This window comes from Aythya ferina (genome assembly GCF_964211825.1).
Source record: "Aythya ferina genome assembly, chromosome: Z".
Lineage (NCBI taxonomy): Eukaryota > Metazoa > Chordata > Aves > Anseriformes > Anatidae > Aythya > Aythya ferina.
This window is the reverse complement of record NC_140299.1, coordinates 69,057,659-69,074,523: the sequence shown is the minus strand read 5'-3', so window position 1 is coordinate 69,074,523 and position 16,865 is coordinate 69,057,659. Positions and strand designations below refer to the sequence as shown.

Here is a 16,865-nt window from a genome sequence, read left to right as displayed (position 1 = left end):
TGACAGTCCATTTAGGTTGCTACCTCTAAAACTTCCCTGTTTGAAGCTGAAGTATAGAAGTTTTGATACAGTAATAGTGCCATTAAAACAGCCCTAGAGAAGCCTATGGATCTTTTGCTTACTTGGGGTACATCTTCCTCCTGTGTCACACTCACAAAGTTCTCAAACATAGCGACCATTGACGGTGCAGCTATTACGTGACAGTTCACAAGGTCAGATAGAAAACGGACCTAAAAAAGACCAAAGATGTTCTACATGAATGTATTTTAACTGACTGCACACGAATAAACATTACTTGAACAACAACAACAAAAAAAAAACAACAAAACATTAAACACGGTATTTGTTCAGTATAAGGAAGGCAGAAACACCGCACTCTGTACAAACCCACCTGTCAACTCCAAAGAACAAGTAACAGAAGCACTGCCTAATGTTGTTTGCTATAATGCCTGTAGTCTGTTCCACTGCAGTAACATTGCAAAGATGATATTCCTAATTAAGAAACGGTAGGAAACACCGATATGCATTTAAAGGCATGCAAATCGATACTACCGAAAAAAGGAACTCACGCTTCTCTCTTCTATACTTGCAAAGGATCACTAAAATTACAGAAACAGGGAAAACAAACAAACAGTTCTAAAATGCTGAAGACGGATTGATTCATTGCTTCAGTAGTCCAGAGGTGCGCCAGGAACAGCAGGGCTGAAATCTGTACGCCATTTACTCGGGTCTTTCATACATATTGAATTTCTAGCTATTTGTTCATAAATACAGTTACACGGAGAAAGCCTATGCAAAATGCTGTTATTTTCAGGTTTCAGAAAGACGATAAGTGGATGGCATGCTGGGAACCAAATGGCCTTAACTGCCTGAGAAGAAAAAATTCTCCATGGCAAAAATATGCCCTTTATTTAGCTGCATACTATTAAGAAATCCAGACTGGCAGAAATGGCAATTTAAGCAGCAAAATCTAGGGCATGGCAGTGCTACAGGTTACGCTGGGACCTACCAGGGAAGGGTTTACTGCATTTTTTTTTTTCCACCAATCTTCTGATAGATTTGTATCCTGCCTTCAAACTTAAACAAGTTTCTGGTATGACCCAAACTCTCATGGTATGACCATGATCTTGACAAACAATATAGGTTGAAGTTCAGTGCTATTAATGACAGCCCCACTTTTTTTTTTTTTCTTACAGGCTTTTTTTTTCTTAATGGCATACTCACAAGAAGGTAGTCAAAAACCACCACAAACACATAAAAAACCACTTTTTTTGAAGGCAAATCATTGCAAAGAAGTCTTGGGGAAGCAATTTGAGCTAAGCACAGTGCAGCACTCGAAAAACAACTGCAACAGATGAGAGTAACAAACTCTTACTTTCCTGGTATTTATTGCACTAAACAGTCTTTGAGAAGTCTTTGGCAAAGCTGAGGGCAGCTTTCTACTGCCACTATCTTAGCTGTCATTCCCTCACAGGGCATTTGTAAGTAAGCATGACCAGAGAAGGTGGAGCTGAAAGCAAGGGACTGTACATTCAAATTTAATTTTATTAGCAAAAAAGTCCCACTCCTGAGCAGCAGTCACTTGACAAAACATAGTAAAATACCAGAATTTTAATTTTTACCTGTGGGCTTCAAATGAAGCACGGGAGCTTGCCACTGGGCTTCTAAATCAGACATCTCTGAAGTTCTAAAATTATTGTTGCAGACCAAATCTACAAGCAGTGAGAACTGAGCATGTGATTTCAGAGAAAGACAGCATACAAACCTGTCCACTTGATTTTTACCCCTCTTTAGCAGAAGGAAAACACAGCCCTGGTAACAGCCATGAATCAGCTGTTAAGAACAAAACTTATGGTTCTATGTTGTTTTTGTTTTTTTTCTTCCCCCCCTCTTCATGGGAGCCACAAGAATAACAAACACCTTTAAACAAAAAGATAACATGACTTCCATCCACCTTTCAAATTTCACAGGAGAAAACAGAAAAGGTTAGGGCACTCTGCTTACTGCAAGTTAATTTGTCACCGAGAAAATACACAGTTGGAAGTCAGTTTTGCAACCTAAATGTGACTTTTCTCCCCTTTGGAAGGAAATACTTCTCACGTTAGCAGACGTTTCCTCTTGGTATACCTACAGTGTACCACGTGTTGATGCCAGAAAAGACTGTAATACACACAGAAAGGTGTCCTGGAACAAAAAACGTGAAAGGAAGGAAGAAAAAAAGGATGTGGAAAAATGTAAAATGACAGATAAATAAAAAAAAACCAACTTACTAAGTGGACAGCTTCATTGTACATATTGACTTTCAGACATTCTTTAAGCTGACGAATCATGGCTTCTACAAATTCCCCACCAAAGTTGTAGTTTCTGGCATTCAGCAACCCAACTAGTGTCGTGTAAACAGTAAGCTTTTCTGGTAACAGACGTGCACTGACACAGAAAAAGAAACACGGTGTTAGAAGTTTATTCATCATGTGCCAAGTGGCAACTGCACAGCAGCTCGGAATTTGCTTACAGTAAGTTAAACTCGTTTCAGGTGGCAATAAGAAAAAGTGCTAGCAGAGTCGTTAGTTCTGTCCCGTGGTTAATACTTTGCCTGGCAACCTCTTTTTCAGAATTGCCGTCATTTCGAAAGGCAGGCATCGCTTTTGACAACGTTTACGACATTTATTTCAAATTGCTAAGCATTCTGCAGAGTTCACCAAATAATGTGATAGAACAAACACAAAGATGTAGGATGCTGTTTTAAGTTCATACTTTAGGGTAATCAACAAGACTGCACAAGAGATGTACGCCTTTTATGCTCTTAATTTTGACCCCAGGTTCCTCTTGTCGAAGCAGCTGATTTAGAGGCAGCAGAGGGAAGAAACAGACAAGGCTGGGTCCTGCTATAAAGCAATAAATTTCCCTCAACCATACTTTGAATATCTGTAGGTTAACTCTGTATTTCAGTGTGTTGTACTGCTATTGGGGAAAAAAACAGCAAACATTCCTACAAAATAGATTTAATGCACTTGCAAAACCATAGCACAAGCCACTGCTCAAACACGCTCCCTCCTCACCACGCTCTCCCTTCGTACTGCTCTTCTACGCTACCATAGGCCATGTAGGACCCCTCCTCCCTCAGCCCCATCTCCTGCGACCTGACCCAGGCCAGCGCAGCTTCTGCTCCTTGCTGGGTGAGAGAGGAGAGCTGTCAGCCAGGGAGAGCCTGCTGGCAGCTCTTCCACGCTCCCAGCTCCCCGCCTCCAGAGAAGGGGCTTAAGAAGATGGAAGCATCGCATCGCCAGAGGAGAGGAACCAGCAGCAAGAAGAGAGCACAGCCGGTGAGACGCAGTAAGTATTAGCAGCCAATGGCTTTGGTGCTTTTAAGCGTTTTGTTGGGAAACAGGCTATCACCCAGCACTGCCCTATTTTCGTTGCTGCCGAAGAGCTGCTCTGAGGTTCTTTCATCTGCTTCAAGCCCTGCATCTGTTTCAAGGAAACACACTGTGCCTTTAGCACTGGGGAAAACCAGCAACTCCCTGACCCGGCCCCAGGCCTTCTGCATACGTACACAGTGCACAGGATCCTCAGTATCTTGCTCTTGTAGTTGGGCAGGTCCGCCTCCAAAACGCCGGCTAGGCCCTCCAAGTTGCTCTCCAAGGACGAATTGCTCTGGCGAAGGCGCCATAAATAAAGATAATAATAACAATAATAAAAAATAAATAAATAAATAAAACAAACAACAACGCAGCCCCACCACCGGGCACCGCGAGCCAGACCCCAGCCCTCAGGCGGGGGGGACGGAGGCAGCCCCCCCCCTGCCCCCCCCCCCCCACACACGGGCTGCGTGCGGGCCCCAATTAACCCCAGGGCGCTAATTAACGCCTGGCGCAGCGCCCCGTCCCGTCCCGTCCCGTTTACCTTCTCCCCCACCCTGCAGATCAGCGACTCCAGCCTCTCCTCGATCTCGGACGGCTCCGACGTCCTCCGCCGCTTGTGGGGCTGCCCTGCTCCGACACGCCCGGCGGGCGGAGAGCCGTTAGAAGCCGTTAGCGGCAGCCGTTAGCGCGGCTCAACGGTCACCGGGAGGGAAAACGGGATGGAGGGGGGGGGGGGGGGGGTGTAAAAAGGGAGGGCACTCACCATCGCTGTCGTCGCTATCGTCGCTGTGCCGCCGCCGCGACATGTCGCGAGGAGGAGGAGGATGATGAGGAGGGGGGGGTGTGAGGAAGGCTCCGGGTCGTGCCGCGCCGCGCCGCGCGGGGAGCGATGTGCGCGCGCCGCCCGCTTCCGCCCTGCCCGCGCCCCCGCTTCCGGGGGGAGGGAGGGGGTGGGCGGGGCGTGGCCATGGCGGACTTCCGGCGTCCCCCTGAGGGAGGAGAAGGAGGAGGGAGGAAGGGGGGGGGGGGGCGCAAGATGGCGCCCGGCGAGGCGGCGGCGGCGGCGGCGGGGCGCGGGGCGCGGAAGCGGCTGCGTGCGGCCTTCTCCGCCTTCGTCAAGGCCAGGGAGGTGCCGGCGGGCGCGGCGGGCGCCGTGTGGTGGCGCTGCTGCCGGCAGACGTTCCGCGAGCGCGGCGGCATCCACCGGCATGTGGGCACCCAGCACGGCGCCGAGCTGCACGGCGTGGGCACGGGCACGGGCACGGGGACGGGGACGGGGCCGGGGCCGGGCACGGGTGAGGCGCAGCGAGGGGCAGCGGGGCCCGGTGGCGGCACGGAGCTGAGCGAGGAGCTGCCCGACACCCGGCACCTCGGCCCCGCGGAGCTGCAGAGGTAAGGAGCAGCCCCGGGACCACCCCCCCCCCCCGCCTGGCACCCCCAGTAAACGAAGATTGGCGCTTATTCGTAAATAAAAGCTTTATTTTAGTGGTGATTTAACGCGTGCTGCTGCTCAGGGCGCAGGGCACCCGCCACCTCACCGAATATCTGATTTTATTCGGGGGGTGTGTGTGAGCTTGCAGGGCTGAGCGCTTAGCGAGGCGGTTGCATGCCCATAATTAAAAAATATATAAATAATAATTAAAAAAAAAAAATGAGTTCTTGTAGCCTGTCTGTTAAGGCAAACTTGTAGTAGGTGTCCTGTGCTGCACAGTTCCCGATGTGAGCGGTCCCAAGGGACGCAGGAGCTGCCCTCATTCCCCACCCTTCCTCCCGGACACCATCCAGACCCTGCAGTGCTCACCCCTCAGGGCTTTGTTTTCTCCCCACCGCAAGGAGATTTCCCCCTTTTTGAGAACTTCTCACCCATAACACACATCCGAGCTCTCGGCTCTAACGTCCTGTTCCTCTGTGTCCGCCCGTTGCCGTGCTGCGGGCAGCAGGGCGGGAGAGGTGCTGCTGTATTACTGCTACTGCGAGGTGAGGGACCCGGAGAAGCTCTGCGCCTGGCAAAGGGCACTCTGCGAGCACCTGCACCTCACCGGCAAGGTAAGGCTGCAAGACACGGCTGTGTTCCTTGTGTCACCTTGGGAAAGCGTTGCCTGTGTTTCATGCAGGGTGATGCGGCTTGTTGGGTCTTCAGCTGTTTTGTCTGTTACCACTCTGTTATGAAAAGCACCCTGACTCTGTAAAGTATCGTTTAGAAGGCTGCTTATTAAAGCTAAAGCTACAGAGAAGAAGAAGGTACAGGTAATCATACGCCCCTTTTGACGCTGAGAAGCAGGAGTTGTGCACGCCCTGTCCGTGGCAGGGTTAACCCACTCTGGTCATTCAGCCTGCGGCAGGGTTTATTGACAGGAGGAGAAGTCCAGCCACCATGCCTGCTGTCAGACAGAAGGGATGCTCGCGTGGGAACTTCTGGAGGATCTTTCACACACAGCCAAGGACACAGGGGTGGGAGGGAGCTCAGCCTGTGTGTGCAGCACATCCCGAAGGCCAGGCTGCTCATGCAGCACAGCACAGCCCGGCTGCGTGGTGTGTTGCTGCCTCCTTGAGGAGCAGCAGGCTCACAGGCAGGGTCACTTCTCCACGCTGTCAGGAGTGAGAAGGGAGCAGCTGGCAGCTTAGGTAACGCCACCAGGTACCAGTGCTGGTTCCTGCACAGCGCCTTTGTGCTTTTCATTCCTTGGAGGAGAGAACAGAGTCCAGCTGGCTTCTGGAGGCTGTGGGTGGGGGCGCTTCAGGCTCGCAAAGGCTATCTGTGGGGAGGGAGGTTTTTCCAAGAGGACAGCTCTGAGCAGGACACTGCTTTTGTCTGTGGCTTGTCTCTCTGAGTAGCCTTTCTTTCTCTGCCAGCGGTAGGAGACCAGCCTCTGCACGCTGTGACTAACTGTGTGGGTGCACTGGAGCCACTTGTCCACAATCCTTATGCTGGCAGATGCCTCCCCTTTCTTGGTCTGAATCTCTGCAGAGAATATCTGCCCCATTTCCTCCTGTTTGGATTTTCTACTTCCAATTCTTTTTTTTTCTTAACGTCTACTGGGTTTCTTGTTTCTTACTTCCCTTTTAGTCCTTTGCTTCCTGTACTGACTTTTTCTTTTTTTAATTCTGAACATTCATGTCAGCTCCTTCTGGCCTGGCTTTATATAAATTATTGTATGGACAGTGTCTGTGTGCTCTGGTGCAGGATCATAGCTATAGAGGTTGGAAAAGACCTCTAGGGTCATCAAGTCCAACTACTAACCTAGCACGGCCTCGTCTTCCACTGAACCACGTCCCTGAGCACCCCATCTACACCTCTTTTGGATGCCTCCAGGGGTGGTGACTTAACCACGTCCCTGGGCAGCCTGCTCCCATGCCTCACAACCCTTCCCGTGAAGAAAGTTGTCCTGATATCCAACCTAAACCTCCCCTGACACAACTTGGGGCCGTTTCGTACACAGAAAGACAGAAGACTCAACCGGGATGGACTGTACCATCAAAGCACTGTTGGTTGTTTTGTTTATTTTTTGTTGTTTCCCTCCCAAAGCTTTTACGACTCCCTTTGCTTCGTTTTCTTGCTCTTAATTTTTCTGTATCTCAGGAGTGGGAACAGAAATTTCTCACGGCACTCTAACTCAGCTAACAGATTTGCGTCGTGTCTCTGACAATTTTCCCGGAGCTGCTGCTGTTTAAAGCAGAACAGATTGTACAGACCTGCGTGCAAAGCTCTGCATTGTACAAGCCCAGCCTTCCTTGCTCAGAAGGAATGAAAGGAACACACCGTCCCTGTTCTACTTCTGCACAGTCTGGGGCTGAAATATCCTGACGCATTAGCTTTTCTTTTTGATCATGTGTCTTGTCTGGTGGTCGGGTTTGTGTGTTTTTTTTTTCCCCTTGTTTTTTTTTTTCAGTTTATTTCTTTTCCAAATCAGGTTCAGCAGTTGTCTTTTCAAACACTTTTTTTTTCTCCATTTTTATATTCAGTCTTTTTTTCACCAGCTCAGAGTTTTTCTTCACTTACGTCAGTGCTGTAGGTAAAATGACTCACACTGGCGTTTAATACCGCACGCCATATTATGCATATCCACATTTTCCTTTTATCACCGAGCACCCTCCCATTGTTCCTGAAGCAGACTTCAGTGGGGATTTTAATTCTGACTGCAGGATGTGTTTGTTAACCAGTTACCATTTTATTGCTCGAGCTTACCAGACTCTCCTGTTGTCAGTCTTCTGAAATGGCTTAAAAGCAATTACTGGGTTTTTATTTCAGTTTTTGTTTTACTGTGTTCTTTCTGCTCACCTTCACTATAACTCTTTTCCTTCCTTCCTTCCTCAGTAGTCTCTCCTCTGAACCTACTTCGGTGTCTGCATTTTGTTCACCCAGTCATATTTTGCTCGTTTCACCACGCTCTGTTTCTGCTGTTACTAAACCTTAGCCCCAGCTTCTCCTCTTGCCTTCCAGGTACGAGTTGCTTCAGAAGGAATCAACGGAACAGTGGGTGGAAGCATAGTAGCCACCAGTCTCTACGTTGAAGTCATGCTTTCCCAGCCTCTGTTCAAAGACATTTTGTGTCAAGATGATTTCAAGGTATGAAAATGTAATTTCAACACAGATGTTACTAATGCAGGACTTGTGATGTTTGAGGAATGGGCACACTGCTTTTTGGTAGTACACTTTTACTCTAGCAGTTCTGCTCTGCCTGCACTGGTAAAGCCCTAAACTAACTTTGTTTAGGTATCTGCTGGTGCAAGCTGTTGTAGCAGGTGTTGTGAGCAGTGGTGGCAGCAGATGCAAAGTCATGCGGGCTGCACACAGGTGAGGGAGGGACAACACTTCTCCACTGTTCTCCAACATGCGTTTCCTCTGACTTGACTGCCAAAACCTAGGCATCACAGCTTACACAAATCCATGCAAAATACTCCCCCACTCCCTTTGTCACTCTGATGTGAGATCCTCACCTAGAAGCCTGCTGGTTTAGGTTTCTTGCAGGCTTTGGTGTCCCGATGCTGTCCACTATCAATTCCATGATTTGGATGTGTTTAAAAAAAAATAAAATACACGGGCAGAGTCAGGGGGTTCTTCCCTACTCCAGTCAGTGCCTGACCAGAGGGAGGGTGGGGTGCTGACTTCTGCCTGAGCCTGAACACATTTATTGATTGCAGTCGTGGTGGCAGCTGTAGCTGGCACCACGTGGCGTTCTGGTGGGCTTCTGCTGCCCCATCTCTGTACATCCTTTCTCTGTGAGGAAGGAAGGCTGCTGCTTTGAGGACCATTTTGTTTTCTGCACAGTTTTGTTTGCCCGGAGTACCATTTTGTTCTCAGCAAATAACTAAATCAAAGAGCTAGTGAAGCTCGTGACACTCAAATCTCGCACAGAACTGCAGTGCTGATTCAGTCGTAGCTCTTCAGTTGTGTGTTGTGTTTGGATGAATTTCAAGGATAAATCTGACCTTTTAGTTAGTGATGCGCAGTTGCAAAAACGAAGTGGGGATGGAATTTTACTTTGGCAAAACCTCCAGCCCTGCATTACCTCTCAGAGCACCAACACTCTTGTGTTAGCTTTTGTTGTTACAGAATGTCTCGTGGATCCTCCACATGCTGTATCTTTCCCCCAGCCACCAAGATACTTCCATATTCCAGCGGAATGTAGAAATTACAATGAATGGGTGTTTTTGATCTTGACACCTGGCAACCGTGTTGGGTTATTTCTGTGTTCAATTTCCTAGAGAAGTGCAGGAGGAGCTCACTGCTTCCCAGACCTTCGAGTTGGAGTATTTAAAGAAATCGTACCTATGGGCATAGATCCAGAAAAAGTCTCTTATAAGGAAACCGGTAAGTTGATTTCATGAAAAACAAAGCCTCTCACCCCACTGAGAGGTAAGTGAAGAACAAAGTGTCTTCACCAAGAAATGCTTCCTGCTGCACAGTGGCCAGGACACAGTAGATACAGAAAGCAACTGAAGTAGATGAATTGATCCCTTGTCAGAAGTCAATGATGTAGGGAATTTGCTGGCCCAGATTTTGTTGTGCTAAGTGCTTATCTGCTTCAAAAAGCTGCGAGTTAGCTGTCCTTTTTGTAGCAAATTGTAATAGTTCAAATGACTTTTGGAGTAAGCAAATACTTTGTTCTTTAGTCCGGGAATGGCTCTGGACACCTGCTAAAGGCAGATCTCAGGTGAGATTACGTGTGATGATTGGGAAAGACGCTTCAAAGCATGAGTGTTTGTTATAAATATTTTGTAGGTGCTTGCTCAGAAATGGTAAGTATAAAGAGCTCCACTGCTCTATCAGCTTTCTGTAAGAACCAACTTGTATAGGAAGAGTTTTCTGTAGTCTTGTGGATCCAGTGGGTTGTCGTGCTGTGGATGCAGAGAGCTGTACTTAACTTTTTAAATAAGGTGCCAGAATCCCGCTGAAGCTTACACTTGGGTATTTATATGCATTTTCCTATGCTTGGGACTGCTGACCTGACTTTCCTTGTGTTGAAGTTAAAACAGCCATGCTCCTATCACAGTAAAGCAGAACCAGGTTTTGTATCAGGATCATGACAGCCCCTGGCACAGGCATCATTTGTTTTCTGCCACTTATAGCTGCTTAGTATGGATTAAGCCCAACAAGAAGTACATAGCTATGCACCTGCTATGAGGACACTTACGTAGATGGTAACATGTTGGTAGACTTACTCGTATTAAAGATTTGAGAAGTCTGGCTGTGAAGTTTATCCCAAATAAAAGAACATTCATTTCAAGTAAAAGCTATCAGTTTGTGATTGTTTCAACTCCCTGCTTCTGAGCTGAGATTATACTGGATGTAAAACTCCTGTGGGCTATGCTAAGAGCCATCTCTGCATGCTGCCATGTTATTCACATTATGCTGATTCCTTCTTGCCATTACAGCAGTTAACAAGCTTCTTAAGGAGCCCATCCCTCCCAGGAATGGATACCTGCCCTTGTGGACATGTAAATGATTGTTTAGAGTCTGTCCCTCCCAGCTGGGGATACCTGGCTTTGGTAGCATCGGAGTGATCGTTTTTCATCACTCCTTTATCTGTTTCTAAAACAGTGTATATATAGGTTGGGTATCTTTAGTCACTTGGCTGAGAACAGCAGCAGAGGGAGAGCTGCTGTCCAGATGTTCTCTTGCTGTACTTCATAAAACTTCTGTGAGCTGTCCTAAATTGTACTTGTATTACTGTACATCCGGACAGTGAGCAGTAGCTCTACAAATAACAATTAGTAGAGCAGTTCTGGACATTTTTTTTCTATCAAGAGGTTTTGTCGCTGGCAGACTTCTGTAAGTAGGGGATTTTGGTGAGGGAGACTTGGTTTTCCAGTCAGCTGAGCAACCTAAAAGTTGAGAAACTTTAAGTAAATTCAGGTTGCATTGCAAGTAGTACATGCTTGCGGAAATTTTCCGTTTTGTTCAAAAGGGATTAATTTCAGTGAAAAAGTTGTGTCTCTAGGGTTCTGCCCATCCAAATACAATGAAAGATGAGCCAAGTGGAAGGAAACACATTATGCTGTTTTTCACAGTTGTAAGAGTTGCCAGGGGAACAAAACAAAGGTCATACAGACAGGCAACTGTCTGCTGCTGCTTCTGTCATGTGGAACAGCTGGAACAGCGTTGTGTTTTCGTTCATTCACCAGTAGAAGCTGAACACAGATACACTTAGGTGGTTGGGTTGGGATGCAAACTCTGAATTGTCGCAGAAAAAAAATGTCTTTTAGGCTGGAACTTTGAGGAGAATCTGAACCAGTGAGAGATCATATATAACATATTGTAGTTCTGATTCTCACAACTTCTTTATCTCTGTCTTTATTTTTTTTTTCTTTCTAAAGGAATCCATTTATCCCCTCAGGAATTTCACAGAGAAGTAGAGCAGTATCTGTCTCAGGCCAGTCAAGGACAAAGCGATACCATCTTGCTGGATTGCAGGAACTTCTATGAGAGTAAAATTGTAAGTGGTGCTTGCCTGCTTCTTGCAGGGTTGCAGGTGCTGAAAGGGAAGCAGTTGGTGTGGCAGGGATGTGCCTTTACTCAGGAGGAGAGGTGACATTGACTGAAATAGTAGCAGTGGCTGTTAGACGCAAGCAGTGGAGGACCCCGCACGACCCTGTGGAGCAGCCCAGTATGGATCCTGCCAGGCAGAGGGCTTGTACAACTTGGGGCAGGAAGAAGACAAAGCAGTCCATAGACCAAGAGCAGCGAGAAGTTTGTTTGAAGTAAACGTAGTGTAATTTGTAAGGATGTTTTCTAGCATTTTTGCACTGCCCCACATGCCAAGAAGAATGGGGGCGTCCTGTCCTTCCATTTCCCACGTACCAGTTCTCCTGCACTGCTGTAGTTTATCCTCTGACAATCCTGTTCCGCCTATCTCCGTGCTTGGATAAGAAGTGTGTCCCGAATTTTCTCATTTTATCAGCTATTTTGTTGCATGAATGCAGTTGAGGAGCAGCCTGAAGTATCGCAGAACCACAAAATGGTTTGGGTTGGAAGGGGCCTTAAAGATCACCCGGTTCCAAGCCCCCTGCCATGGTAGGGATGCCACCCACTAGATCAGGGTGCTCAGGGCCTCATCCAACCTGGCCTTGAACACCTCCAGGGGTGGGGCATCCACAGTCTCTCTGGGCAACCTGTTCCAGTGCCTCACCACCTTCTCAGTGAAAAACTTCCTCCTAACATCCAATCTAAATCTCCCTTCTTGCAGTTTAACACCATTCCCCCTTGTCCTGTCAGATCAAAAAGTTGCTCTCCATCTTTTTTATAAGCCCCCTGTAAGTGCTGAAAAGCTGCAGTGAGGTCTCCCAGGGGCCACCTTCTTCAGGCTGAACAGCCCCAGCTCTCTCAGCCTTTCTTCCTAGGAGAAAAGTATTGCATTGTTGGGTGTGTGCAGTGACCCAGTTGTCCTGGCCCCAAAATTTGTGACTTCCTGTAGCCTGAGGCGTAGACCTTGCCAGGTAAGACAGCGTATAACCACTCACATGCCCGTCTGTTGTTATTGCAGGGACACTTCCAGGGCTGTCTGGCTCCAGACATCAGGAAGTTCAGCTATTTTCCCAGCTATGTCGATGAAAACCTGGAGCTTTTTAAAAACAAGCGTGTCCTGATGTACTGCACGGGAGGCATTCGCTGTGAAAGAGGCTCTGCTTACCTACGGAGCAAGGTGAAATGTCATTCTGAGGGCATAAGTGTCGGGAGTTGAGACTGCAGTGAGGGTGATTGTCTTCTCTTTTGTTGTTAAATCCTTACCGAGCATAAAGTGCTCGGTGTGGGGAGAAGGGTGTCTCACATTTGCTTTGTGCTGCCTGTCAGGGACACGGATTGTTTATTGCAGCTCAGCACGATGTGCACGGACTGCAGTCACAGCAGCGATTGCTCTGTGAAAGAAGTGAACCATTCACTGAGAAGAGGTATTTATTTGTAAGTGCCTCGACCATTCTAGTGGCGTTTGAGGAGGGTTTGAGAGCACTCTGCTGTGCTTCCACGAGCTCTATCTAGGTTATGCTCTGTGCTCGTTACTGCACAGCCTGAGCATTTTGTGTGAGGAAAGCCATCAAGTCAGTGACTTCCCAGTGTCGTGGAGTTAAACCCTTCACACATTTTATTGTTCTAATTGTGTCTTCCATGCCACTGTTGTCCTGGGTCCATACCTTAAGAGATGTGAACATTCACATCCAGAGATGTAAACCTTGATTCTTTCTCCACTGCACGAATGTGAACCTTGAGAAATTCTGCTCCTGTAAACAGTTCAGCACAAAACAAACAAACAAAAGCACAGAAGCAGCAGTGGTTCACAGAGGTTCAGAAGTGCTTAATCTTTGATGCAGCAAACCTCCCTCATCTGAGGTGGTTACCAGCCCTTTTTTTGGCTGTACTGTCAACTGCTTCTTTAGGCTGATGTCAGCCGGCCACCCAGTGGCGCTGTCTAGATTTGTGGGCGCACCTGCTGCCATCTGATGGTCGCTGAGAAACTGCTGCTGTTCCATCACCCCTGGTGTCATTTCCAAATCTGCTTGGGTAGCTCTGGCCCAGCCCCACTGCTGGCGTCTCCTTCAGCATTTCTGCTGTTGTGCTTGAAACAGGCAGTGTGCAAAGAGGTGTACCAGCTAAAAGGTGGAATCCACAAGTACCTGGAAGAGTTCCCGGATGGATTCTACAGGGGGAAGCTGTTTGTATTTGACGATCGTTTCTCCATTTGCTCCAATGAAGATGTCATCTCAGGTAAGGCTAGATAACCTGAGTGCAAAATGCTGGGAAGCAATGGCAGAGTTTTCCACGGAGATGCATAGAACAGGGGGGCAGACTGGCCTGCGTATTTCATCCTCGTACTCACGTTGATCTGTTAGTACTGTCACTGTTCGTGATAATCAACTCTAATCAAGGTTTTGACACACAAAACAGAAACGAGAGCTAAAGGGGGCACTAAACAGAGTTCCCTAAAGCTGGGTGAGTAAAATGAAGCCTCCCCTGCAGAACGGCTGCAGTTGTGAGCCGTCAGCAGCTGCGGGGATGTCACACGCTGCTGTTGTTACCCACTTGTTGCCCGCAGAGGTGATCAGGCTGTGGTTGGCCAAGTAACCACAGCGTTACAGAGTTCTCCTGGTGTCAGCTGGTCTCTGCTGCAGAGGTCTAAGAGCATCAGCACGGACTGACAGGCACTGGGAACGTGGAGGCACTGCGCTCTGCAGCAGTTAGTTGTTTTATGCCTTAATAGTTTCTGCAGCCTGTAGAATCTCCATGACCTCTAGCTGAAGTTGTTACGAACATTGCCTGGTTGACTCGGGTCACCCTTCAGCTATTTCAAATGAAATGCCTGTTGTCATCTTCTCTGTTGCTAGGTACAAATAGAAGGAACTTGGCTTTGGCTTTTTTTTTTTTTTTTTTTTTTTGGAAGCAATGCTTTTTTTTTCTCAGAGTGGGTAACATTCTGAGCGTAACCTCCCACTCCTCCTCTGCATTTTACCATACTCATCTTGAAGGTTCCTGGCTTGGTGTAGCAGCAGAACACACTCTGGGTATATCACAGCCATTTTTCACAGAAGCTTCAAGGGGAGGTGTTGAAGTAGGCACCTTCTCAATGGTGCAGCTGAAATGGGCAGAAAGCTTTTTGTTAAAGGGTCAAAACCTGTCTGATGCTGTGGAAGGAGTGCAGGTGACACCCCATATGCCACTGCTTCCAGGTGGAAAGGAGCCCCATGGCATCGCTTTCAGGCAGCGTCCCTGGGTGCTGGGCTCCTTCCCACCAGCACGTGGTTCTTTGTGGTTCTCCTGGCAGCAGAGATCTGCTCTGTCAGATCTGTCTGCTCTGAGCTCGAGGAAGCAGCAGCGGGCGCTGTGTCTGGAGAGACAGCTGCCTCGAGTTTTTTTTACATCAGAAGTTCAAAAATGATCTATGTTCTGGAATACCAAGCTAAAGCAGGAATAAAATACCTGGAATACAAATGGATACCCTCTTAAATGAGATTTTAGCCTCCTGCTGCCACAGGAAGCCCTCTGCAAGGGGGACAGATGGGACAATGTGGGTGTTAACGTGTTTTTTTTTCTCCTCCCTCCAGCATGCAGGTACTGTGGGACGCTGTGGGACCAGTACAAACTTTGTTCCAGCCACCACTGCCGGCAGCTCGTCCTGACGTGTCCGAGTTGTCGAAACAAAGGTCTTACAGCTTGCTGTCCTGTATGTCAAGAGAAGGAGCTCGAGGTGACTTCAAGGGCTTCAGGACAGACGCTGAAGGAGGAGTGCGAATGTACAAAGAGAAGGCCAAGGGTACCTGTTGAACGTATCTCGCGAGGGACGCTGGATGCAGAAGTTTAAGCTGTTTCATTAGTTAATCTGACATTGTGCTAACGCAAAGGGCTTCTAAAACCAGATCTCTATCTGCTCCTCAGCTAGGTTTGGAAATCGCAAAAATCTGTTGGCTTTGGAAGTCTTGTTTATGACCCGCCTTTAAGCCCTGAAAAACTGTGCATTACTTGAGTGTAAATTACCAGAGTGCCCAACCTATCACCGGTGCTACAGGATTCCTCTTTCTGGGTACAGTCGCGTAGCAGGGCCTCTACCATGGGGATTTTGCAGCAGAGAATGTGATGGGACACAGCTGCTCACAATTCTAAAGAAACTTAAACCAAAAAAAAAAACAAAAAAAAAAACCATTCTGTTCTTCCTGCCTGGAGGTGGATCTGTCTGGCTGCTCCATTAATCATGCATTTGCTTCAATAGCTAGTGCTAGCATGATGAAGACTGCAGATTTACCAATTTCTGGCTACATGACCAGTTTAGAGCTGAAGATATTCCCATGTGGAATTTATTATGACTCTAAATCATGACTCCAGTGACTTCCATGATTCCAGTGGGATTAGGAACTCACACAAGGAAAAAATTCTATAAAAGTAAATTCATAGTTTGTTACTCTAGCATCAATGTGATTTTTTACTTCCTAAAGATAGCATTTTTTCTACAAATGTCAACAAAGTTTTTTCACCGGATTTCCACATTAAGCCATAATTCTATACTATATCATATGGAATTTAACCATATTACCACAGGTGATTGATGCTATAAGATCATTTCCTTAGTACATAAACACATATGTGTACTCAAGTTGCAGCAGGGGAGGTTCAGGCTGGAAATGAGGAGACATTTATTCTCAGAAGGAGCAGTCAGGCACTGGGACGGGCTGCCCAGGGAGGTGGTGGGGTCACCATCCCTGGGGGTGCTCAAGGAGAGGTTGGACGTGGTGCTTGGGGACAGGGTTTAGTGGGTGACATTGGTGGTAGGGGGATGGTTGGACCAGATGATCTTGAAGGTTTCTTCCAACTTTAATGGTTCTGTGGTTCTGTGTAGATGCCATATGCGTGCATCTCTTGCTTTACACCAGTGAGGAAGAAGCAAGGAGCAGTTGCCTTTGACTCCAGCATAAACCTGGTGGGAGGAGCAAAGACTGAGGATGTGCGTTGCTCACAGGTGCTGCCTGCTCAGCTGCACTCATTGTGTGTGGCCTGTGGGTTGAGCAGCAGAAGTAACTCTTGTTCTGACGCTTCCATCTTCCTGGGAACTGCTTCCTTCAGCTGGTCAGTATGTGAAATACCCAGCTCTGCTCGCACCAGAGAAAAGATAACAGCTTGGAGCGTGCTGGAACTGAGACACACGGAGAGGGGAGCATGGAGACTGTCAAAATACCAGCAATGGCACTGGTAGCGATGCTGACAGGAGTGAGTGTCAGCAGCAGCCGTAAGGAGATGGCCAGATCCCTTATCCAAGTTAAATTATCCAATATTTTGGGAGAATCAGTGCTTTGTAAACATGGCTTGAATTTTTCAAATGCTGGGAGATGTTTATGCAATTTTCAGCGGCTATTAGTGGAGAAACCGTCTTGGACTTCGAAGGGATCCCACAGCATAGTACCTCAGGGTACTTCTCTGCTTGGTGTGCCTGCTGCTGCAGGATGTTCAGGAAGGTTTTATTAGCAACGCAGAAGATGTGTCACGACTGAAAAGTGTCTTTGCAGCTTACACCCATCCTTGGT

General features: G+C 47.6%; 2 protein-coding genes across 2 annotated transcripts in view; one reads left to right on the top strand and one right to left on the bottom strand.

Moving 5' to 3' along the window:
• The window catches only part of NCBP1 (nuclear cap binding protein subunit 1), a 29,383-nt gene extending 25,106 nt beyond the window's left edge, over positions 1-4,277 (bottom strand). Inside the window, exons 1-5 of the mRNA XM_084503346.1 lie at positions 4,126-4,277; positions 3,904-3,989; positions 3,554-3,654; positions 2,271-2,427; positions 123-230 (exon numbers count right to left, since the gene is read on the bottom strand). Coding sequence (XP_084359472.1) covers positions 123-230; positions 2,271-2,427; positions 3,554-3,654; positions 3,904-3,989; positions 4,126-4,168 — 495 coding nt within the window. The 5' untranslated portion in view covers positions 4,169-4,277. The remainder of the gene's footprint in view (positions 1-122; positions 231-2,270; positions 2,428-3,553; positions 3,655-3,903; positions 3,990-4,125) is intronic.
• A 121-nt stretch (positions 4,278-4,398) lies between these two features.
• TSTD2 (thiosulfate sulfurtransferase like domain containing 2) lies at positions 4,399-15,753 on the top strand (the record flags this gene model as incomplete). Its single annotated transcript, XM_084504656.1, has 8 exons — positions 4,399-4,754; positions 5,300-5,408; positions 7,804-7,929; positions 9,069-9,174; positions 11,181-11,299; positions 12,347-12,505; positions 13,425-13,563; positions 14,898-15,753. 8 exons carry the CDS (start codon positions 4,399-4,401, stop codon positions 15,152-15,154), a joined length of 1,371 nt encoding a protein of 456 aa, XP_084360782.1. The 3' UTR covers positions 15,155-15,753.
• Between the last annotated feature and the right edge of the window lie 1,112 nt (positions 15,754-16,865).